This window comes from Delphinapterus leucas, chromosome 12 (assembly GCF_059928025.1).
Source record: "Delphinapterus leucas isolate spDelLeu-1000000601 "Yukka" chromosome 12, BTC_Dleu_Yukka2, whole genome shotgun sequence".
NCBI lineage: Eukaryota > Metazoa > Chordata > Mammalia > Artiodactyla > Monodontidae > Delphinapterus > Delphinapterus leucas.
Genome location: NC_143140.1, coordinates 69,929,884 through 69,954,498, shown reverse-complemented (window position 1 = coordinate 69,954,498; position 24,615 = coordinate 69,929,884). Strand labels below are relative to the sequence as shown.

Genomic DNA, 24,615 nt, shown 5'->3' with positions numbered 1-24,615 from the left:
ATTAATACCTCATATTGCCTATGGCTTTAAAACACTTGAAGGTCTCTCATAAACTTATTTCATTTGGTCTTTCAAAATGACCCAATGAGATAGACAAGTTACTGTGTAGATTGAACAGATAGAAGATGCTTTCTTTACAGATGAGAACTAAATCCACAGGGATGCAATGACTTAGAGGCACACACAGTTAATAAGTGTCAGAGCAGGACAAGCCCCATATTCTTGGACTTGTCATCAGGTACATTTCCCTCTAAGTCTGTCCACAGATTTCATATGTCTGTTAAAAATATGATTTTCCAGGTTGTTGTTAGATTTTTTTTTTTTAACTCGAGCTTTTATGTAAGCATAACATGTAAGCACAAGTCTACTTAGTTCCCTAACTTTAAAGATGGGCCAGTTCTGTGACACCTGTGTTGGCGTGTTCTTTCTAAGCCTGCTCAGCATGTGGAAGGGTAAAGATGAGTCCCACCTTCTCAGTGAGGCCCATGCTGTTCACAGCAGCCCATCTGATATTTCTTTGTTTAGCTTTGAAGCATTGAAATCAGGTAAGAGGATGGAGGTGGGGAGTACAAAAAAGATTCCTTTTTTCCTAACTTTAGTAGAAAACTAGCCACGTTCCACTGGGACAGAAGGATATATCAGAAGAGAAGACCTAGAAGGTCACCAGCAGGGGAGCCATGGTCTTTTTTCCTGGCCAAGAACTCCCAGCCCTCTCCTTTCTTTTCTTTCAGGAAACAGATCCTGGTTGCTAACTCTGTTTCTTCCACCCTGAGTCCATTTGACTTGGCAACCTCACACCAGCTGTTCCCACTTCCTACTTCTGGCTGTAATTACCTAAATGTTAGTTACAGAAACTTTCCAATTTGGGGGACTCTCCATTTATTTATCCTTACAATGACCTCTTCAATGTTACATTGTCCCAAATAGCTCTCAAAAGTTGTCTTTGTCTTCCCTTGGAATGAGACCTAGGCTAGATTGTCTCATTTGTCTTGCTTCTGGGGTTGGTTATCAAAGGGTCCTGGAGTATTGAAAAAACATTTGAGGAGGTTTTTGTTACAGCCTGATCAAAAGCCTCCTAAAGACTTTAGACAAGAACAAAGTTGTAGTGGGGTAATGCATCTTCAGAAACATTTCACTGGTAAGGAACTGGAATTTATGTTGACTTTTATTTTTTTCATTTCTAGGCACTTTAGGTGAAAAGTTTCCATGAAGTGATGTGAAATATTGCAGTTGCCTCTTAAATTTATTCCCTTCGTCCTTTTTTTTTCCTTCAGTAGATTTAGCACAAATTAAACATTCACTATTCTACCTCAGTAGTTAGATACCTTTTGAGGTCTTGTTTGCTATTTATTTGTACTGAGTTAAAATGCACAAATAGTACCTTTCTTTCTTTATAGTTGATACCTCCCTTAAGGTTGCATCGTAAGCTGTAAGTAAACTCTCCTTCAAGAGAGCCATTTGTATCCATTTAGCTTCCATAAAACATGAGCAAGCGTTCGTAAGAATTCAGTAGATTGCTATAGGGGTGATTTAATATACTTTTAGAATTTGTTATAATGCACGCATTACCTGAAATGAAAGCAAAGAAGACACGTAAGAGGGTTATTACTTCAGTGAGCAATTCTTCAGGAAGACATAACGTGTTGGCTGTAGGCCAGTAGCAGCTGTGGTTATTTCCTATGGTGCCAAGCAGAGGGGAGGCTTCAGCGCACTCAGCCCTCACCACAGCTCCCTTCATCACCACCTCCATTTCTGTGCCAGATGCACCAAACAGAAATCATGGTAGAGTAGCTCCTGTGCTGGGCATGAGGACATCTCTCCTTCCACTGGCGCAAGGACAGTGCTGACTCTGATAGGCCTTTAGCTAAAAGTAAATGGTAGAATACAGAGTTGGAAGGGACCAGCGATCACTCAATCCAATTCTTTGTGTGTTATATTAGAGAGAGGTGAAATGGCACGTGGCCACTCAGGAGCAGAGCCAAGACTTACGCGTATCTATCCTAATTCATAGCCCAGTATTTTATACATTCATTAACTAATTAATGTGTTCATCCTTTTATTGAGCATCAACTATATGCCCTGCAATCTGCTAGGCAATCAGTGGGGATACAAATATGAACTAAACAAGGCCCTTGCATCCAAGGAACTCATGATGTAGGATAGGAGAATTGTACGAAGCAATATTTGCAATGTCGTACATGCAGTGCTTCATAGAGGTCCGTATGAGGGGTCATGAGGGCAAAAATAAGGACATCACCTGTTTCTGTTAGGAGGTTAGGTGTCACTGAAGGCAGTCAAGGCCTGCTTCACAGAGAACAGGTTTCTTATGCTATTCGCAGAGCATGCTGTGTGGTACAGGATGAAGATAAGGGTGTGTTTTGTTTGTTTGTTTGTTCTTTTGTTTTTTTACTTAGAGGGATGAGAGAAGGACATGCCTATCTCAGGAAAGGGTGTAGTTTGCTACTCTGGAGAGATGCTCCATAAATTAAGTTTGGAAAATCCCGCATGCTATGTTCCTGGCTTTGTGATTATCCAACATTTTCCTATTTATGTTTTTCATGAACCGTGTGTGTGTGTGTGTGTGTGTGTGTGTGTGTGTGTGTATGGATGGGTGGAGAGATGCATTAACCACCTGTGAAACACTGTGGGAAAAGCCACTTTCAACCTTCCTCAACAACATCACTCATTTGTCTCTTAATTTCCATCTCCCAGGGCACCACCCTTGTCCCAGTCCTTATTTTGGCATCCCTGAGCTTTGGCAATAACTACCTAAATGCTTTTTCCCATCCAATACTAAATACCACTATCTAATTCATATTTTTAAAACTTTAACAATGTTTACCTTTTAATTATTTCTTTCTTGGGTAATGCATTCACCTGATACAAAAATTTATAAGTGCAAAGGATATGTTAGTGAAAAGTCATGCTCCCATCCTTGTCCCCCAGCCAGCCAGCTCCCCTCTCCATTGGCAACCACTGTTAATAGTTTCTTGTATATTCTTCCAGAGAGATTTTTAGAAATACACAAATTAGAATTTTCTTTTTCTCCCTTTTATATACATAAATAGGAGCATAGGGTAACAACCATTCTGTCCTTTGCTTTTGTTCACTTAGCAGTATATCTTGGAGACCTTTCCATATCACTCTGTAGAGAACTTCCTCATCCTTTGTTCAGCTGCATTGTATTCCATCGTATGGAGGGACCATAGTTTATTCAGCCAGTTTCTAGTTGATAGAACATTCGTGTTGTTCCAAACCTTTGCTTTTACAGTGTCCTTGTGTGTGCTGATACTTCTTTATGTATATCATTCACCTAAAAAAAAACACGTTTACTGTCATATGCCCAAATGCCCACACAACAAAGTACTTTATTTTGACATTCAAGGCCTTCTTCAGTAAGGCCCCAGATAACTGTCTAATATTATCAATGTGTGCCAAAATGAACTTTGTTTTAGCCCAATGATTGAATTCAAGATCTTTTCCAAGTACCCCTTTATTTCTCTCTTCTGTAATTCTCGAAATGATCTGTTTTCTTTAGCCCCCAGTAATAATATTTATTGTTCCCTAAATGGGCCTTTGTGGCTCCTAAGTCCTCTAGCCTGGATCTCCACCTCCCTGCTTCGCCTTTGGAAGGTGTGACATGTTCTTGGCTCCTCTTGAGTTCCACCTTCTCTGAAGATCTTTTCAGCCTTCCTCAAACTCTAGGAACATCCTCCTCTTAGAAACCCCAGCCCTTGCTACAGTATAGCTCTCTGGTTGTAGCATGTGTGTGCGTACATGCCTGCGCGTACAGGCTTATAATGTTTCTTTATAAATGTGTATATGTTCTTTTTTCATCAGCAAGGTTGTGAGGTATTGATGGGTCTCTTTTAGTATTTTATATACATCTTTATGACTCTCACAATTACGCTGCACAATTCCTTCCTCTATAGATTTTTGCTTCCTCATCTGTTACCCATAAACATTCAAAAATCTTACATGCTGCTCCAAGCCAAAGCCTTCCTAGGTTCCCTTTTGCCCCATATTGATCCTGGGATGAATGACAGCTGGTCCCCTGGGCCTTGTGTTCCTCCTCTGCTCCTCTCTTACCTCCCCTGAGCTGGCTCCTCTTCTTGGCCAGATGGACCACCCTTTAGGCTCCACGAATGCCTTACATTTCCTGTTTCCATGGCAACATACATGCCATCTTTTCCAAAACACTGTCCCATCTCTCCTTCCTAAATCATGATTCCCCAACCTCAGTGAAGCCCTTATGCCACAGGCTCTTCTAGATTGTCTCTTTCACGTCTCTAGTCATTTTAAAGTCTAGGAATAATATGTTAGCTAGCTTTATTGGGAACTTTCTATACACCAGACACGGTATAGCCACGTTATTTGCATGATCTCACTTATTTCTCACAGCCTAGAAGATAGGGATGCTGCCTGCAGTGTATTTATCACATTTCACTTCTTACGGAACAATACGTAACAATATTTATGACTAGTTGTTGTCATATGCTCTTATTGTCTACATGTGGATTTGCCTACTCTGACAAGTAGCCAATACCCTTTACTTCCAGCTTTATTCCAAGCATGCTGCTATGTTTCTTCCCAGGGCATAAGTGAGATTGTGCTTTGGGAAAGCAAACTCATTTAAATCTCTTCCCAAAAAGATTGTAGCTATAAGATAATTCTGCACATACATACTCTGCAGAAATGATTTTTTGGTTATTGGGGTTTTGGAGTCTACGTGTTTATGCTGTTTTCCTTCAACCGTAGACGGTACCTTTGTGCATTCTTGTCTCCTCCATCAGACTGTAAACTTAGATGCAGAAGCTTACTCTATACCTTCTTTTCATATTTTAAATTTCCAATTGCTAAATTAATAAATAATAAAATCGTTAATACAAATTTTTCTACATAGAATATTTTAATTAATTAGTTGAATTAATTTTGTATTAACTTCTGCTTTACTTTTCTCTTTTCTCATTTTTCAGGAAATCATTTGCCAGAAGAATACTGTGAGTATTTTACTTAACCCTTCCAGAAACTTTTTTATCTTTTCTTTTCCATCAACTGATCTCTGGTATAATTTCCACAATTATTAATTTCTATTTCTTTGTTTCCTCTTTAGAATTTCTAACACATCAATATAAATATGGATTATTTTACATAAATATTGCTTTATAGTGAAACTTTATACTAATGGGAGATGACACTGATACCTGTTTTCTTCTATATATAATTATGTTTTAGAAAAAAATTTCCATACTATATTCAATTTTGTGTAATTATGAGTGTTACTAAAGCAGCATATATACATACACTGATACACACACATATGTATATGTATGTCTCTCTGTATATATACATATATAGATTTCTGTGTCTGTATATACACTGTATATATACACTATATATACAAATTATAAATCTACATATACACACATATATACACATGTACACACACACATATGGAGATTTGTATCGATATATTGGTATATACATACCTCTATCATCTTTATATTGGTACTGACTTAAGTTCCTAAGTCCTGTTTTTTCTTTTATAATATCACACACATTCTATTCTTTTTTTTTAATTAAATTTATTTATTTTTGGCTGCATTGGGTCTTCATTGCTGCCCACGGGCTTTCTCTAGCTGTGGCAAGCGGAGGCTACTCTTTTTTTTTTTTCTTTTGCGGTACGCGGGCCTCTCACTGTTGTGGCCTCTCCCGTTGCGGAGCACAGGCTCCAGATGCGCAGGCTCAGCAGCCATGGCTCACGGGCCCAGCCACTTCGCGGCATGTGGGATCCTCCCAGACCGGGGCACGAACCCGTGTCCCCTGCATCGGCAGGCGGACTCTCAACCACTGTGCCACCAGGGAAGCCCAAGGAGGGGGCTTCTCTTCATTGTGGTGCACGGGCTTCTTATTGCGATGGCTTCTCCTGTTGCGGAGCATGGGCTCTAGGTGTGCGGGCTTCAGTAGTTGTGGCACACGGGATCAGTAGTTGTGGCTTGCGGGCTCTAGAGCACAGGCTCAGTAGTTATGGCGCATGGGCTTAGTTGCTCCGCGGCATGTGGGATCTTCCCGGACCAGGGCTCAAACCCGTGTACCCTGCATTGGCAGGCAGATTCTTAACCACTGCACCACCAGGGAAGTCCAAGTTCCTAAGTCTTGTAAACCACACTTTAAGACCTTTGAAACCACCCTTCAAAGTTCTTACCCTCCACACAGAATTAAACAAAAGTTAAAAAGTGATAAAAAATAAATTAAAAAATTTTTAAATGCATGAAAGATAATTATAATATATTCCAAAATCAGCCTTGTTATGCCAATGGTTTTTCATTTTGGAAGGTAAGCCAGCATTTAAAACCTTAAAGAATGTATCTCTGAAACTTAGAGTGGAAATAACATACTACATAAAGATCTGCACATGATTCCATTTAAGATGAGGATAAGATTAAGAGTACAATGGGTAAATTTCCCTTAGATTGGAAATTTAAGATATAAAGATTTAAGAAATTTAAGAGTTCAGATCAGAGACTCATTGCAGCATAAATAATGTTGCCATGATAAACTCATTCTTCACATCTCAACAGGAAATGAACAATTACTGCTTCATGCATCAATTCAGTGTAACAGATTTTGTGAAGCAAATGTTGATGGAACATGAACTATGTGCCAGGCTTTGGGCTTAGTGCCACAAGAGACTCACTGTGAAGGCTGAAAGTAGAGACAACCCATTCATAACTGTCTCAGGAGACAACAACTGAGAAGTGCCACAGTCTTGCTGGGGGAGGAGGTCAAGCAAATAAGCAAACAGACAAATTAGAAATTAACATAAGGTCGTGTGTGCCAAACAGTGGGTGCCCCTTCCCTCAAGCGGGGATGGAAGGTCTTTCAGAGGAGGTGGCATTTACCTGAATGGCAGGGAAGAGCTAATCATGCCCAGTGATGGGTTGGATGTGTGGGGAAGCAGGTTTATAAGTTGACCCTATACTGCACGTTATGAACAAGTCACCCATTGACTTGAGTAAGCTGCTGTGTTTCCGGTGCTGGGTGTCCTTCTCAAAAGTTGAGTATTCTGAGCATATATTTCAATAAGTTTGACTGCTGAGAGCATATCTTCCCAGAAGCTTAATTCATTTTCCATACATACTTATGTTCACCTTTATGTAACCTTTAAAAATTGAAAAACAGAATTGACTTATTTTTTAAAACAAAAGCAGTGAAGGTAATCGGAGAGAACACATTTAGATTTTGAGCTGTGTGTTTTTATAGCCATGAAAACAAGCATAGGCCGGAGAGATCAGCCTTGTTATTTTATGATCATGCCTTAGTATTTTGAAATGTAAAGAAATGTGCTGTGGTCTTTCTTTTTCAAGAAGTAGGTTTAAATATTTTAGAATTAGTATCTTATTAATAAAAGACAGTTGTTGCACCTGAAATGTCTTTTCTTGATCACACAGTCATTGTTTTTATTTGCTTTGGATTATTATTTATTTCAAACTCGGGGTTTGGTAGCAATCTGTAAAAAGAAATTGCAGTAATGGTATTTGTAAGTTGTACGTGAGCCAGCTTGGGAAATACATGTTCCCTTATTATTAGTGTTCATCATTTTGAAAAAGTGCTTTTCTCAGCAGCTGTTATCTTTTTAAAAAACACGAAGGGTGGGAGGGAGATGCAAGAGGTAGGAGATATGGGGATATATGTATACATGTAGCGGATTCACTCTGTTATACAGCAGAAACTAAGACAACATTGTAAAGCGATTATACTCCAATAAAGATGTTAAAATTAATTAATTAATTAATTTAAAAAAACAATCTGAAGTCCACTCCCCGCTCCCCGCTCCCCGCATGCACACTTTCTCCCCACTGCATGCTCACTCGGCTGGCTCTCAGCTCAGGCCTAGAAGCATCCATGTGCCTCTTGCTGTTTACTGCTCTCCCCCTTTTTTGGCCATAAACAATGGGACATTGAAAAAAAATATTGCCTTAGAAACATAGGGAAGAGACTCCAAAAAGAGCAGTGAGGCCAGGAACTTGGGAAAACCTTAGCATGCTGAATACCTTCAACAAGGATTCTGAAACCTCATCCCATGGGGTTTGAAGACAGTTTCAGGAATCTGATTTCCTCTGCTGTTTGCATGACTCTCATTTTCTCTCTTTACCCGCCTACTGCTCAACACACACCCAGACATCTGATAGAATTAGTTTTACACAGATGCATTATCCCCCAATATACAGTCTTTCAGTAATAATGTGTCCTGGTTCATGTCTTATACACAGATACACATGGTATTAAGGCTTTTGAGGATACAGAACTTTATCCAGCAGCAGAAGAAACTCTAAAAGTGCTTTTCTGGTTTATTGGCTTCTCACCTGTTTGTCCTTATTTTGTGACTCAGAAGATTGAGAGCCTTTCTTTGTAATTTTGAGTCCAAGTGCTTATCTAAAACAAGAGTATTTGATTCTGTTGCTCTTTTATATAGCTCCCTCATAGTTTAAGCTCCAGAAACTTTGAAAAGCAATCTCTTGATATACTTGCCTTTCTTTTCTGTTTAGACAGTGGCTTGGGTAAAAGGATTAAAATGGTGGACCTGCTGTGGGATCTTGGTAACATTTTAGTAGCAGGATATGTTTATTTTTCCTCTTCCCCACTAGTCTTCCAATTATTGGTCCATCAAGGAGAACTTGCAAAAGGAACAATTTAATGTGCTTGATTTAAAAATCAAATGTCAACCTTGGGAGGTTCTTCTCGCACTTTAAATGGAAGTCACGTCCAGTTTCTGCTTCATTACCTGAAATACAAGTGCCTCAAAGAATAACATGTTCATAAATAATTAAACCTAACCGTAAGGGCATTTGACACTTCTCATCTGTTTGCTACAAGGCAGTAACTTGGCTCATGCAGGGGTCTGTGCAAGGTGACCTGAGGCAAAGGGGTTGATGTGCCGTCAGGTCAAGCCCAGGCGGGAGGGTGCCCAGCCCCGAAGCCATAATGGCAGGACCTCTGGAGAAGGAGTTCCTGGACTGGAGTCCCAGACACATCACAGCCCAGCTGTGTGACCTTGCCAAGCCTTACCTGAACCCTCACCTGTAAAATGGAGACAAGATCCCCTCCTTCAGTGGGCTGTTGTGAATGTATGGCCATTCATTCCCCGGCACACGCCAAGGTGAATAAATGTTTGCTCTCATTTGTTTAGTTCGAAGGATAAGAGAAGTGATGCATCGTTCTCTGTAATTCTGACATGGAACAAATAATCTGGGCTTCTGGACTCCCTAGAACAGTGATAAATAGAGTTTTCCACCCATCTCATTCTAGTTTTCAGCCCCCTGCTTTTTGCTTTCTCTCTGGATTTTTCTCTTAGAGGTCTCTCCCATTTCCTCAGATTCAGCCATGCCAAAGAATCACCAGGTCTGTATTTTGGCTTGAAACTCTTTTACATTCCAATCACACTTGTCCAACTCTGTTTTGGACATTATCCCTTTAGATGTCCTGTTCCCCTTAAATCCCAACCTTTCAAAAGTGTGCATGTCACCCTACCCACCCCAAATCAACTCTCACCCACTTGAAGTTCTTCTCATATTTTAACTGGAAGTCAGGCTCTGTGTATAATTCGTTACCTGATACCTATCAAGTGCCCCAGAGTGTAATCTGTTCATAAATAATTAAGTCTGGTTCCGCCTTCTGAATTCTTGCTTTTTGTTAAGGATCCCACTCTTCTTTAAGGAGCCTCATCTACAACTGTAGAGTCACCTTTGATGCCTTCCTCTTCATCTCTCTCAGTATCTGTAATCAGCCGGCTGGTCTCCATGATGTTTTCTTCTTGAAGTCAAGTGCACACGTCCACTGTTGCTGCTGTCAATCTGGTCATGCTTTGTAGCTTCCCACCTAATTTCCTTAAATCTCGTTTCTTTCTCTTTCAGTTCTTTCCGTTTTCTGGCCAGACTGTCAAAATGCACAACTTTGTTTATGTTTTCTTTCCTGCTCTGAATCCTTCCATGATTCCCACTGCCCAGCATATAGAGTTTGAAACCCTTATCTATTCACTTCTCCTTCCCTGAGCCCTAAGCTCTGGTTATGACTCGCTTACTCAGGGGTGTCCAGTTCAATTTCTCCTTTACACTTCCCACCTCCACTTTTGTTTGCACTAGTGCACCCTCACTTGGCATCATCGGGAGCGGACAGAAGGCGGTGCTGAGTGAGCGGAGAGTGGCACAGGCTGAGGCTGGAGAGAGAGGCAGTGTTTGGATGGTCAAGCCCTTGTAGGCTACAGTGACCTGTTTTATCTTCATGCCAGGAGCAAATGAGGGGGCTTGAAGCACCTGAGGGAAGTCATCTGATATAGGTTGTTGAAAGATCACTTTGACAGCTGGGTAGAAAATAGATTGATGGGCAAGAAGAGAAGCAGAGAGCCCAGCTAAAAGCCAATTACAATGGCTCGGGCCAGGTATGTTGGTGGCATGGTCTGCAGTGTTGGCAGAGAAGATGGAGGGAAATGGACCAGTACGAGGCAGAATAGACAGGACTTTGATAGGCTATGGAAGGAAATGGAAGCATCAAGGATAACTTCAGGGTCTCTAGGTTTAGTAACTGGGACACTAATGGAGCCACGACTGCGATAGAGCAGCCTGGGGGGGAGCAGTTTATTCTGGCCTCACTCACACATTGCTGTCACATGGGCAGCCCTGAAATGTTAGCCCTTATCATTTCCATGTATTTATGCTGTGTCTCTCTGACTAAAGTTTAAGTTCCCTGAAGGCCAAAGGCTGTGTTTTAAGCTACCCTGTTTTACCTACAGCATATATCATTTTGCCTTAGCCATGAGAAATGGTGAATAAATATTTAATCAATTGATAGAAACTGTGCCATACTTTTTTTTCATCATCTGTAAGTCCTAATTATTTGAAGTAAGGAATTAAAGAAATTGGGAGAGATTTCCGTTTTCATAGGTCATTAAATAGGAAATGAGGTTTTTAAAAATTTACCTTCACATTCAGGATTATTATTTAAAAGTAGGATTTAGGGTTACATCAGTGTGGAGTCTGCAGGCCAGCTCACCACCTTCTGGCGCCTCCTCTTTCCACAGATGTGCACTGGGAACTACACATTTATTCCTTACATGATAACTCCACATAACAAGGTCTACTGCTGTGATAGCAGCTTCATGAAGGGCTTGACAGAGCTCATGCAGCCGAACTTTGAGCTGCTCCTTGGACCCATCTGCTTACCTCTTGTGGATCGTTTCATTCAGCTTTTGAAGGTGGCACAAGCAAGTTGCAGGTAAAGTTTAGTAATGCTATTTGGTGGTGATAATGAAGTGTTCATCTACTTTATTTATTTGTGCAACTTATCAGATGTTTCTTACGTGCAGTACTCAGCCAAGAACCAGGGAAAAATATATAAAACCCTCTAAGTGGATAAAAGAGATGCTGCCCAATCCACCTCTTGAATGTTGTCCACTTTATTCAGAGGAGAACAACTTGAAATCAGAAAAAAAAAAAAAGACTGTTAACTGTGTTGTAGAAATGGTAGAGCTAAAAATATATTCAAAGTACAGAAATATTATCTGAATAAATGTCCAGAGACTTTTAGTGTAAGGATAAGAACTCTCTAAAAATTGCTGAAAGCACTATTATATTTTAGTGAAGAGCAATCATTTAGGTTGATAAATGATGATGCTGGATCAGAAGGAAACTGTTATATTATGTTCAAATCACAGGCACACCTAATTTATTTAGAATAATTTCTACTCAAAACAGGAAAATGAAAAATAAAGTTTTAGCATTTTAAGTGGTACATTGCAGGGTCTTGGAAAATTCATTATCATGGAGTGTCTTTACCTTTAATTCTTACTGAAGCAAGGCGGAGTGTAAAAGAATAGGATGCCCCAGTTTTTAAATAATACCAGATAGATAAGGTGTTCATTCTGTGCATCTTAACGAACTGAAAGGTACGACTGCTGCAGATGTCATCCGTTTCCTTATAAGATCATTGCTTTTCATTGAAATCCTTTCTAATATTAACTCTAAAAAATGTGTGTTTTCCCACCAGCCAGTATTTCCGGGAATCTATACTCAATGATATCAGGAAAGCTCGTAACTTATACACTGGTAAAGAACTGGCAGCTGAATTGGCAAGAATTCGACAGCGAGTGGATAATATTGAAGTCCTGACAGCAGATATTGTCATAAATCTGTTACTTTCCTACAGAGATATCCAGGTGAGAAGCTGCTCAAAGTCACGTCTTTGTCATGTAGCACGTTGGAGGAATGAGGGAGTGTTAATATCCAGTTTTAGTTAGCTATTAAGTCATTCATGTCACTACATGTAATTTTTTATTGACTCTCCTAAGCTTTCCATCCAGAGATTTTATGATAAATGAAACAGACTTATATAAGTTAACCATCAGTGATTGTGAAAGACTTGTACGGTAAAGGTCTGACTTTTTCCTCCAAAAGAACAAAAAGAAAAATTTGCATGCATAACTAATCTGCAGACAGCCTGTTCTATTCCATTAGCCTCTGGCACACCCATCAGTCAATAAGTGAAAGCTTTGTTTTGGCAAATAGCAGAAATTTTTAGAGCTTTCCAGACATCTCTCTTACTCCTGGAATTTGTGTTGCTTGAAAGTGGTAGTGCTGGGCCTAACTAGATAGAAGTATGAAATGTGCAATTGATTAATTTTAAAAATAACTTTAAAAATATATAAAGTAAAGCATGAACATGCAATATTATTTTTATTGGGATGTCTTAAAATTTTTAAATTATGGTAAGTAGAATGAAATCCTCTCTGAGTTGGGGATTTGCCATTGGAGTTTTACAGTAAACTTTAAACGACTTCTGGTTTCTTATTCCCAACCTTTCAGGCCCGAGTAAAGCTTCATGTGGACAACAAAGATTCACATACGTGGAAAAAGTGTGGCACTTAGGATTCCATGACTAGAGAGCTTACTTGTGTTGAAACGGAATAGTTTTGTTACTTATCACAGAAGTTCAGTTAGTTGCTCCATGTCCTTGATATTTTGGAAACTATTTCCCTAAAAGTAATTGATAAGACCCTGCATACCAGGAATCTGGCTCCAGGGAGAAGTAAACCACCCATATTTAGACAATGCAGCATTACCATGATAGATGGTTTATTGTTTTTTAGGTCAGATGTGGTAACTCAATATTTCTAATGTTTTATCTATATAATCCAAACCCCTTATTTGAACAAACAAACAAACAGTTTCTTCTTGGTTTTAGATTCTTCAAAGTATTCCGTGGGTTCTAGTTCTTTTTTTTAATGCCCTTCTTAGATTCAGGTAGCTGGTTGGCCAAAGGCATTTCACTGTCAGGACTTTCTCCCAATGGTTTAATTCTATGTTATTCTCCTCTTGTTTAAAAGGACTATGATTCTATTGTGAAGCTGGTAGAGACTTTAGAAAAGCTGCCAACCTTTGATTTGGCCTCCCATCACCATGTGAAGTTTCATTATGCATTTGCACTGAATAGGTAAGAAGAAAAAGTTTCCATCCACAATGTGCTAACATATTATTTTTTAACCTCCATATTCTTTCTATGGTATGTTTTGCTATAGCCTTGCAACCACTCCCTATTAGAATGTAATGTTAATATTTCTACTTCAACCATGTAAAATATAGGAAGCATGCATTCTGATTTTTTCTTTTTTGTCAGTAAAATAATGTCCCTCAATGCTTGTATATTTAAATTCTAAAAATTCTTTTTCTTCTCTGTCAAAATTTGTGTTTACTATTTATATATTTTTTAGGATTTTTTAAATTCCATGGATATGATGTTATCTTTAAATATACTCAACGCCAAATGATTATTTACACAAAAAGTAACTAGAGTAGGGATAGTTATATCTAGGTGAACATATTCCTAACCAGAAAATATGTTCACTGGGATTGCCCTGAACATACCTAATTATAATTAAAACTCTGTGGGCCACATTTTAGGTCATGTGTCCATGAATCTTCTAGGACCAGGACTAACACTGCTGCTTCCAGTCCTGCCTCCACGCCTTCTGTTGGCATCATGGCTGGCACCTGCCTCAGTGCCACTTTCTACCCAGAGTCACCGTGGAGGATCATCCCTGTGCTGGCCATAGAGCACTGAACTGTCCAGAACTTAGTTGTGCTGTTCTCTGCCATGGCAGAGAGTTGAATATGTATGTAATTACTACAACTGGAGAGAATGATAAAAAGAAAAAGGGAGGGGACCTCACATCTATCATTCATTTGCCATGAAGGCTTAATTAGTTTACCGACGAGGAAACTGAAGAGGTGGAGTAGGCATATCATAAAACTGGGGCTCAAACCCAGATCTAGCTGATGCTGGTATTTCTGTTCTTCATCACTAGGTTCTCCTGCCTTTGTCTCCAAAGAAAAGTCAGCATGCTCTCTAACCAGAGATTGTGTGTTTCCTTTTTTATCTACCCAAACTCTAGAAATTGCTAACTTTATCAGTACATGTATAATGAAAGTCGATTTTATCTCCCCATTTATTAAACATCTTTTTCTTTAGATTTGGCAGAGTGAGATGAAACCTCCAGAGAGTATCTGTTCCAACTGGTTTTCAAATAAATCCTTTTTGAAAGATGAAATGAAAGACGGAATGAAATATATTCTATATTGAAATGAAAAATGAAAGTCCATAGAGCCTCTTATATTTTCCTTTATCCATATTTTGTCTCTGTCTTTCCTAAAATAGAATAGAATGAAATGATAAATGTATTTGTATGCAGCACTATTCTAAACTCAAGGTATTTAGTACAAAGTGTAAAAAGGAATTTCACGCACAGAAAGATTGAAAATAGTAGTTGAGAATACAAGTAACTCTTTTTATGTAGCAGTTTTATTGAAATAGAATTCATATACCATACAATTTTATTTAAAGTGTACTGTGTTTCAATGGATTTTAGTGTATTAACAGAGCTGTGTGACCATGAACACCAAGACTTTTAAAACATTTGCATCACCACCAAAAAAAGCCCCCGCCCCACTAGCGGTCACCCTCCCATTTCCTCTCAAATCCCCCAGACCTAGGCAACCACAAATCTACTTTCTGTCTCCATAGATTTGCCTACTCTGGACATTTCATATGATGAGCTCATACACATGTACTCTTTGTGACTGGCTTCCTTCACTTAGCACAGTGCTTTCAAGGTTCAAGAAATAATTCTTAAGAGAATTTTAATCTTTGAGAACAATCTATACGTACTCGCTGATTTTAAAATGAGCTATATAAAGCAGCTTGCTTAGATAATCAATTGGTCACGTGTAGAAAATAAGTGACTCTTGGGTTAAAGTTGGATTGTTGGTATTGTCTGTGAATTAGTTTGCTCAGTGTTTCAGAGTAAAAGCCATTGAAACCTATAGCATCAGGGTTTTGTCTCTGTTTGGATCCTTGACTCTACCCCATTTAAGGCCACAGACTGCATTCCTAATCTCACTCCATCAACTTAAATTTGCACAGAGACTGCAGGGAAATTGGAAGGACTATGGATGGATAAGCACAAATCTATCACCATTAGCAGAAAAGCAACTCAAAAGAAATCCTTGTTAAACGCAGTAGACATGCAATAGGATAAAAAGATTTACAGAAGACTCTCAAAATATAATTGTTGTTTTTATCTTGCCAAACTTCACTAATGTGAATCAATATATTAAATAGAGTTTTAAACAGATAATTGGCCTAAACTGCTTCTGTAATCTATACTGAAACAATGATGTTTCCCTCCTCTACCTTAGGAGAAATCTCCCTGGAGATAGAGCAAAAGCTCTTGACATTATGATTCCCCTGGTGCAAAGTGAAGGGCAAGTTGCTTCAGATATGTATTGCCTCGTTGGTCGAATCTACAAAGATATGTTTTTGGACTCTAATTTCATGGATTCTGAAAGTAGAGACCATGGAGCTTCTTGGTAAGTGCACAGGATAAGATACTTGATAAATCCATAACATAAAAAATTGTTTGCAAATGAGTGTTAAATTATTGTTATTATCCTTTTGATTGTGTATTATGAAATAAATCTCACAATTTATAGCTTTAGTAAATAATTTTGTTGGAATTCATTTAATAAGGCAGAGTAAAATGGGGTAAATTGGTTGAAAAGATAATGATTTAAGAAAAAAGAATTTTAAAAGATATTATAAAGTATAATACAATAAAAATAAAATTTGGGGGAAAATTCAAGAGACATGAAAGAAGACCTGAGTGGAAAAATATACCAAGTTTGGGCTTCCCTGGTGGCGCAGTGGTTGAGAGTCTGCCTGCCGATGCAGGGGACACGGGTTCGTGCCCCGGTCCGGAAGGATCCCACATGCCGCGGAGTGGCTGGGCTCGTGGGCCGTGGCCGCTGAGCCTGTGCGTCCGGAGCCTGTGCTCTATAACGCGAGAGGCCACAACAGTGAGAGGCCCGCGTACCACAAAAAAAAAAAAAATATATATATATATATATATATATATATACCAAGTTTGTGGATGAGAAGACTTGATATTTTAAAGATGTTAATTCTCCACAGGAGGGCTTTTCATGTAATTCAACAAATTGATTCTAAAATTTATCTGAAAAACTAAAGGGCCAAGAATGGGCAAAGCAATTTTGGAGAACAAGGTAGAGGGACTTGGTCTCCCAGATAACAAGACATAGTATAACAATGTAATAATTAAGATGTTGCAATATGAGTGCAAGCATAGACAAATAAAACACTGGAACCGAATAGAGAGGCTGGAACAGACTGAGATATATAGATTTGAGACTAGATTTATGACATGGTATGCTTCATGAGCCAGAGTGGAAAGAATAGACTCTTCAGGAATGGTACTGGGAAAATTTGTTTATCTGCTTGTAAAATAAAAATGAATCCCTAGTCTAACCCATGCACAGAAAATAAAATCCAAGTGAATTAAAGATTAAAATTTTTTTTAAAAAAACCTTTAGAAAAAATATTTTTAGAATAAAATATACAAACTGAATTTATGACTTTGGGTTAGGAAAGAATTTCTTAAACAAGGTATTTTTAATACCATAAACCATAAAAGATTGGGAAAACTAGAGTCCACTAAAATTTGCATCTGCTCATCAAGGTTCTGTCTTTTGGAAAGAGTAGGTTCTATTGCACTGATCGTCCTGCCAATAACAATTATAAACATTGGAAAAACACTTAAAAAAAAGTTTGAAAGCACCGAAGAGTGACTAAAGATAGTAAGAAACTGAAGAGTTTTAGATCTTTAGATGAAGGGTACTACATTAGATAAGATACACTTTTAAATGCTTTTTCCTTTGAGAGAGCTCTCTGATCTGCAGGCACAGGGCGGTTAGAATTTAAGATGAAAATCATAGTTTCACTGGTTGGAGGAGTTAGTCTGAGGCTGCCAGAGTGCCTGGAAATTGAGTGATAGACCCCCTAAATGAAGGAGCCACAGAGAGAGCCCAAAATATAAGTATAAACTGCCCTTCCATTCTTGGCTGACCCCTGACATGTGCACATGTGGGTAAAACTCAAAGGAGTCCAGTGGAAAATAGCAGCCAGAAGGCTGGAGCTGAACAGAGATTTCAGCAGTTGTGTAATGCAGGAGAGACAGAGTTTGGAGTTTGAACCTCACCAAGTCAAAGGGGCTTGGGTAAACAGTTTGAGCTTTCCACTGAAACTCCAGAAGGTCCAAGACTTCAGAATAAAAAAACTACATCCCAGGACTAAGGAAAATTAAGAGGAAAACCAAAACAGAGCCACCCTAATAAAACCTAAAACCAAGACTCCACATGAACAAGGTGAACTGCCAGTGATTTATTTGTGTGTTGGAACAAAATTCAACACTCTTAAGAGGAAGATAACAGAATCCAAACTCTCTACAACATATCATCCGAAATGTCTACTACACCATCAGAAGCTACTAGATTTGTGAAGAGATAGGAAAGTATGATCCATAGTAAAAAGAAAATCAGTCAATAGAAGTAGACCCACAGACAACAAAGATTTTGGAATTAGCAGAGAAGGATATTAAAATAACAATGATAAATATGTTGAAGAGACTACTGGAAAAGATGGATATTATGGGTGAAAATATGAAGAATTATAGGAGATAAATGTAAACTGGAGAAGAACCAAATGGAAATTCTAGAACTGAAAATATAGTATTCAAAGTCAAAATTCCATCTAATGGGATTAATAAATAGGACACAATACAAGAAAGGATCAATAAACTTGAAAACAGGTGATTAGAAATCATTCAAACTGAAACAGAGAAAAGAAAAAGATTGAGAAAGAAATTAATGGTCTCAGTGACCTGTGGAATAGCATTGAGCAGTCTAACATACGTTATTGGAGTCTGAGAAGTAGAGAAGAGAGATGATATATCAGGAAAAATATTTGAAGAATTAGTGACCAAATATTAACCAAATCTGATCAAGCAAACAAACAAACAAACAAAAACAGCCCACAGATCTAGGAAGCTCAGCAAAAACCCAAGCAGGGTAAATACAAAGAAATCCATTCCTCAGCACCTCATAGTCAGATTCCTGTAAAACAAAATTAAAGAACATATCATAAACGCAGCCAGGAAAAAAGATACATTATATTCAAGGGAAAGAGTGAGTTCTGACTTTTAATCAGAAGGAAGCCAAAGACAATGGAATAACATCTTTAAAGTACTTAAAGCAGAAAACAGTCAACCAAGAATTCTCTACCCAGTGATATTGTCTTTCAAAAGTGAGGGTGAAATAAGGATATTTCTTTTTTTTTTTTTTTTTTTTTTGGCGGTATGTGGGTCTCTCACTGTTGTGGCCTCTCCCCTTGTGGAGCACAGGCTCCTGACGCGCAGGCTCAGCGGCCATGGCTCACAGGCCCAGCCGCTCCACGGTGCGTGGGATCTTCACGGACCGGGGCACAAACCCGCGTCCCCTGCATCGGCAGGCGGACTCTCAACTACTGCGCCACCAGGGAAGCTCCCAAGGATATTTCTTGATAAATAAAAACTGAGATAATTTGTTGCCAACAGACCTTTACTACAAAAAATGTTAAAGGAAAATCTTTAGGTTGAAGGGAAGTGATACCAGATGGAAACATGGATCTGTTAGAAGGCATGTAGAGCACTGGAAATGGTAAAAATATTTATGAATACATAGAAAAGATATCATCAACAAAGTAAAAAAGTAAACCACAGGCAGAGAGCAATGCATGTAACCAATATGGGATTTATATTCAATATATATAAATAACTCCTAAAAATACTTAAGAAAGAAAGAAAAAAGATTAAAAATGGGCATAGGAGAAGAACAGATCACTCACAAAAGAGGAATCACAAATGGCCAACAAACATATTTTAAAAAAATACAAAAAATGCTCTACCTACAAGCTAAAACAGACATACCATTTTACACTATGAAGATTAACAAAAATTTATGAATTTGACATTGTCAGTTGTTGGCAAGGATGTTTGAGAAATGGGAGTCCTAGTCCACTGCTGGTTGTGGTAGAAAATCTTATGACTACTTAAAGATTTTGGTATTATCAAGGAAAGTTGACAGTTAGCCTTCCCTAGATCCAGCAGATCTACTCCTAGTTTATACCCTAGAGAAATTCTTGAAGTTTCTCTACATAAAAGTTAAAGCATAAAAAAAAACAATCTTAAAAGAGTTGAGCAAAATAACCAAATGGCAGGATACGTAGAGTATGATTTCGTCTATAGAAACTTTAAAAACAGCCATACACATGTAGTAAAAGTAGAGACGCATGAATGTACATCATAAATTCCCAATTCAGTAGAATAGTTACCAGTGGGGAAGGAGTAAAAAGGGATCGTGAAATGCTTCATATGCAGCTGCAAGAATATTTAAAACATTTTATTTCTTAAGTTGAGTGATGGGTATATCAGTGGGAAGTGTTGCTTATATTATCCTTCTGTACTTTTTAGTATTTCTAAAATGTTCCCCAAAGAGTGCCTGATTTAAAAAAAATATTAAAGGAGGCTGACTTACAGAAAGAGACAAACACCATATGATATCATTTATATGTGGAATGTAAAGCATGACACACAGGTACCCATCTACAAAACAGAAACAGACTCACAGATGTAGAGAACTGACTTGTGGTTGCCAAGGGAGAGGGGGTTGGGGAAGGGATGGATTTGAAGTTTGGGGTTAGCAGATGTAATTATGTATGGAATGGATAAGCAACAAGGTCCTACTGTGTAGCACAGGGAACTATATTCAATATCGTATGATAAAGCATAATGGAAAAGAATATAAAAAAGAACATATATATACATGTATAACTGAATTACTTTTCTGTACAGCAGAAATTAACTCAGCATTGTAAATCAACTATACTTCAATTAAAAAAAAAAGGAGGTTGACTTAGTTCAGGTGTTATGAGAGCATAACTTTTTTAAAATTGTGAAACAGAAATCTTAACGTTTCAAAATCTTGTATCACCTTAGCAGTTTAATGGTGGCCTGAAATTGGGATAATAGGTTATAATAAGGGAGGAAAACTTTCTAGATTTTCATTGACAACTTTGGTTTGGACTTTTAAATTTGTATTATAAATTGTTACTGCAATTCAGAGAGTTTTACCATTTCTCTTAGCCAATTTTTTCCCTGATATTATAAAAGAGAAATGTAACTATGCATCCTTTCTATTACCAGAAGATTTCCACTTTTAGAAGATTCTTAATTGTAGGAGAATTAGAATCTGATATTTGGAAGCACTGTGCTGGTATAAATGCTTTGATTTGGCAGTGATAATGAAATGTATAGGTAATTTTTAAAAGCCTGATTTTCATGGTCAGCAGATTCAAATGGAAAACATCTTATGAAGTTAATGTGCATCGTGCACAGGAATAAAATAGAAGTGTTTCCCCATTTGAAAAACCAAACAATTTAGACTACTGAGAGCTTTCAAGGTCACATAAAGTTCAATAAAGGAACACAAGTTTTTTTTTTCCTGGTTGTGTTTTTGTTTTAACTTTCTATACTTCCCAGTTCTGGCTCCTTTTCAACGGTTCCCATTTAGCTGAGGAACATTAACTACATTAACTGTCTCTCAAAAGATCTTTGTGTTCAAAGTTTTCAGGTCAAATTGAAGATGTCAGTTTTTTATTATTTCATTTTAAGCTATTCATTAATTTTCTTTTTTTTTAATTTATTTTATTTATTTATATTTGGCTGTGTTGGGTCTTTGTTGCTGTGTGGGCTTTATCTAGTTGCGGCGAGCAGGGAGTCACCCCCCACTGCGGTGCGCGGGCGTCTCATTGTGGTGGCCTCTCTCGCCGCAGAGCCGGGCTCTAGGCACGTGGGCTCAGTAGTTGTGGCACACAGGTTCTAGACCGCAGGCTCAGTAGTTGTGGCGCACGGGCTCAGCTGCTCCGCAGCACGTGGGATCCTCCTGGACCAGGACTCGAACCTGTGTCCCCTGCATTGGCAGGCGGACTCTCAACCACTGCGCCACCAGGGAAGCCCTCATTAATTTTCTAGTAAGAACAGTGAAAGCAGTTAGAACTCAAAGCCTTTTCATGGGAAGAGCCTTAGGAGTTGACCTGGGTGTGTCACTCACTGATCTATCAAGTAATATAAGAATGTCACTTCTACTGTAGATTATCCGTCTATAACCTTCCATTATTATCATCATACCCATTTGTCCTACAGGTCGTTAAGAACAATTCCCCCCTATTTTAAAATGGGTGTTTTTTCACGCCCTCACACTTGTAAAGCCACTTCAGTATTTCTGAAGCCACTTAGTGTTTCAATCCAACTCCCACAGTCCTGCAAACACACTCATTCGTGTTGGTGTGTTGGCATCATCTGTAACCTCCCTTTCTGTTAGAGCTGAGAAGTAAAAGCACGTTGTCAAGGTGCTGACCTAAGAGGGCATTACCGAGGTTATTAGGCATCTGGCCAGACTTACCCAGGATGATGCATTTCCTGAGCCCCAGAGAGTTGTTGCAACTGACCTTTTTTGACCCATAATCCTCTGAGCTTTCACTCGTCAAGTGCCGCGATGGGATAAGGAATGAGTGGCAGGCAGTCAGTCCCTAAAGCTTCTTTCCATGGACAGTTTCCATAGCCTGAATCATTTTCTGTTGGCTTGAATGGACAGTCATCTACTGAGCATGGGAAGTTTAGGATAAGAGCTTCAGCTCAATAGAAAAAGAGCCCCAAGCAGTTGGGATTACAATGGCACATAGAGCTCGCTCTTGAAATTTCCCTTCTTTTTTTTTTTAATTTATTTTAATTTATTTATTATTTTTGGCAGTGTTGGGTCTTTGTTGCTGAGTGCGGGCTTTCTCTAGTTGCGGCAAGTGGGGGCTACTCTTCGTTGTGGTGCGCGGGCTTCCCATTGCGGTGGCTTCTCTTGTTGCAGAGCACGGGCTCTAGAGCGCGCAAGCCTCAGCAGATGTGGTGCGTGGGCTCAGTAGTTGTGGCTCGTGGGCTCTAGAGTGCAGGCTTGGCAGTTGTGTTGCACGGGCTTAGTTTCTCCGCGGCATGTGGGATCTTCCCAGACCAGGGCTCGAACCCGTGTCCCCTGCATAGGCAGGCAGACCCCCAACCACTGCGCCACCAGGGAAGTCCCGAAATTTCCCTTTTTAACATCTTTAATGAGTTTACTGTTCCTGACTTACACCACAGGGAGAAAGCTTGACACTCCTCTGAGCATTCATTGTATTTGGTATGAGTACTATTATCAGGGCACTTTTTTTACTTCTTGGGAGATCTTCTAATGCAGGTCTATTTTCTGAGAGGTTTACTTGGGATTCAGAATGCAAAAATACAAAATAAGAAAGAAGTTTATGGTTTAGATTTTTTTTAAGTTTGGAGAATAGTAATATGTTGTAGAACAAACTTTACTTGTTGAAGCTTATCTGGGACAGAGGGTGAGTGGTTTAAAGGAACACATCCTGCTGATTTAAGTATAAAAAAAGAGTAGTTCTCTAACATTTGACGTTTTTCATTGTCACTTCCTTAGTTATTTTTGGTCACTGAAGCTCTTGCGGATGGCTAAAATAATGCTAATTTTTTTCTGTATGTAAGTTTCTATAGTCCAAGTTAAGGTATGAAGAATACCTCTTTGATCTTTAGGTAACTAAACTGAGTTTGACTTTTAGTTATTAAACGGTTGTAGCTTTTTTATCATGGCTTGTCAATATAAAGTTAAATATAAGTTAAAGAAAGCAGCAATGGTACCTGTCATAAGTGCTGGTTTGAGGATGTTTGGGGCTACTATAGAATCAAGAGCAAGGTCGGGACTTCCCTGGCAGTACGGTGGTTAGGACTCAGCTTCCACTGCAGGGGGCGTGGGCTCGATCCCCTGTAGGGGAACTAAGATCCCACATGCTGCAAGGTGCGGCCAAAAAAAAAAAGAAAAAAAAAGAGCAAGGCAAGAGAGTGAAGCTGGGAGGATAGCCAGCTTTCAAAGGAAATATTGTGACCCAAGAGCCTAGACTTACATCCTAAAAAAACAAAAAAACAAAAAAATGCAGAAAACAAAACCCACGGAGTTTCTGAAGTGACAGACTGAAATGGAATGACCCAAGGCAATATTATGGACCATGACTTGGAGGTCGTGGAAGGTTCATTGTCAATATTATCTCTACAACTTCTTTTTTAACCTAATCTGAAAAAGAAATAACCACAAAGAAGTTATGCTGAATTCATATGTAGAATGACTTAGAACATTTTGATATATGCAGTATTTATTCAATAGGTAGAAATAATAATCGCTTAAACATTAGAGTTCACATAAGGTTTTTGTATATGTTATTAACCACTGGAGGCTTAACACACCTTGTAAAGTAGGCAAGGCTGACATTTTTCTTTCCATTTTACAACTAAGGCAAGTGAAACTCAAAGAACTTAAGTGAATTTCTTGATGTTTTGTGATTAATAAAATTTCAAGTACAATTTTTTCAGATCCAGTGTTGTTTTTACTACATCCTAGGCTCACTTTCCTGGAATTTCCAGGAACAAACATTTCTAGGAATATCTGTACTGTTTTGTTGAGGAGGCCTGGACTTTTGGGAGACCGGCATGAAATAAATGTTGACTCAGTACTTGGAAACAGTGTGATCTTAGGCAAATTACTTAACCTTTAGGAAATTCAGTTTTCTTATTTGAAAAATAAGAATAATACGTACCTAGATGAATTAGAAATGTTCTTAGCATCCTAAAAGTAGCCGAATACCTTACTCCAATGGGCTTAAGCAATAAGAAAATGTAACTTCCAAAACATGAAGTCCAGAAATAGGGCTGGGTCTGGTTTAGGTTGAGTCGGCAGCTTAAAAATGTCAGCCAAGTCTGTTTCCTTGTTATTGCTGTGGGTGGCTCTGCCCTCAGTCTTCTTAGAGTTGTAAGGGGCTGTGTCCATTTCAGGTATCAAACTTAGCTATGCCAGGCCTGAGACGGGAGAAAAGTAGGCCATCACTTTTTGTATCTTTTTCTTAGGACTAAGAAAACACCCCTAAAAACCTACCCCACACTTTCCTTACATTTCTTTATGCTTCTAGTATTTCATCATCACCACAGCACTACACAAGTCACTAGCAAGGAAGATGGCATTATTACAAATGGTTTAAACTCATCACTTTAGGAGGAATAGATGCTCTGTTTGAGAGATTAAATGAAGC

At 38.7% G+C, this 24,615-nt stretch overlaps 1 protein-coding gene across 13 annotated transcripts in view; it reads left to right on the top strand.

The window, feature by feature from the left end:
- MAP3K5 (mitogen-activated protein kinase kinase kinase 5) overlaps window positions 1-24,615 on the top strand; it is a 210,737-nt gene that overhangs the window by 72,554 nt on the left and 113,568 nt on the right. For 10 of the 13 annotated variants that reach the window (XM_089921634.1, XM_022557515.3, XM_089921638.1 and 7 more), the window contains exons 3-7: window positions 4,977-5,000; window positions 11,078-11,271; window positions 12,043-12,211; window positions 13,379-13,485; window positions 15,747-15,917. In XM_089921634.1, the coding sequence (XP_089777760.1) occupies window positions 4,977-5,000; window positions 11,078-11,271; window positions 12,043-12,211; window positions 13,379-13,485; window positions 15,747-15,917 (665 nt within the window). The other 3 variants (XM_089921635.1, XM_089921633.1, XM_089921640.1) reach the window with 2 other exon arrangements.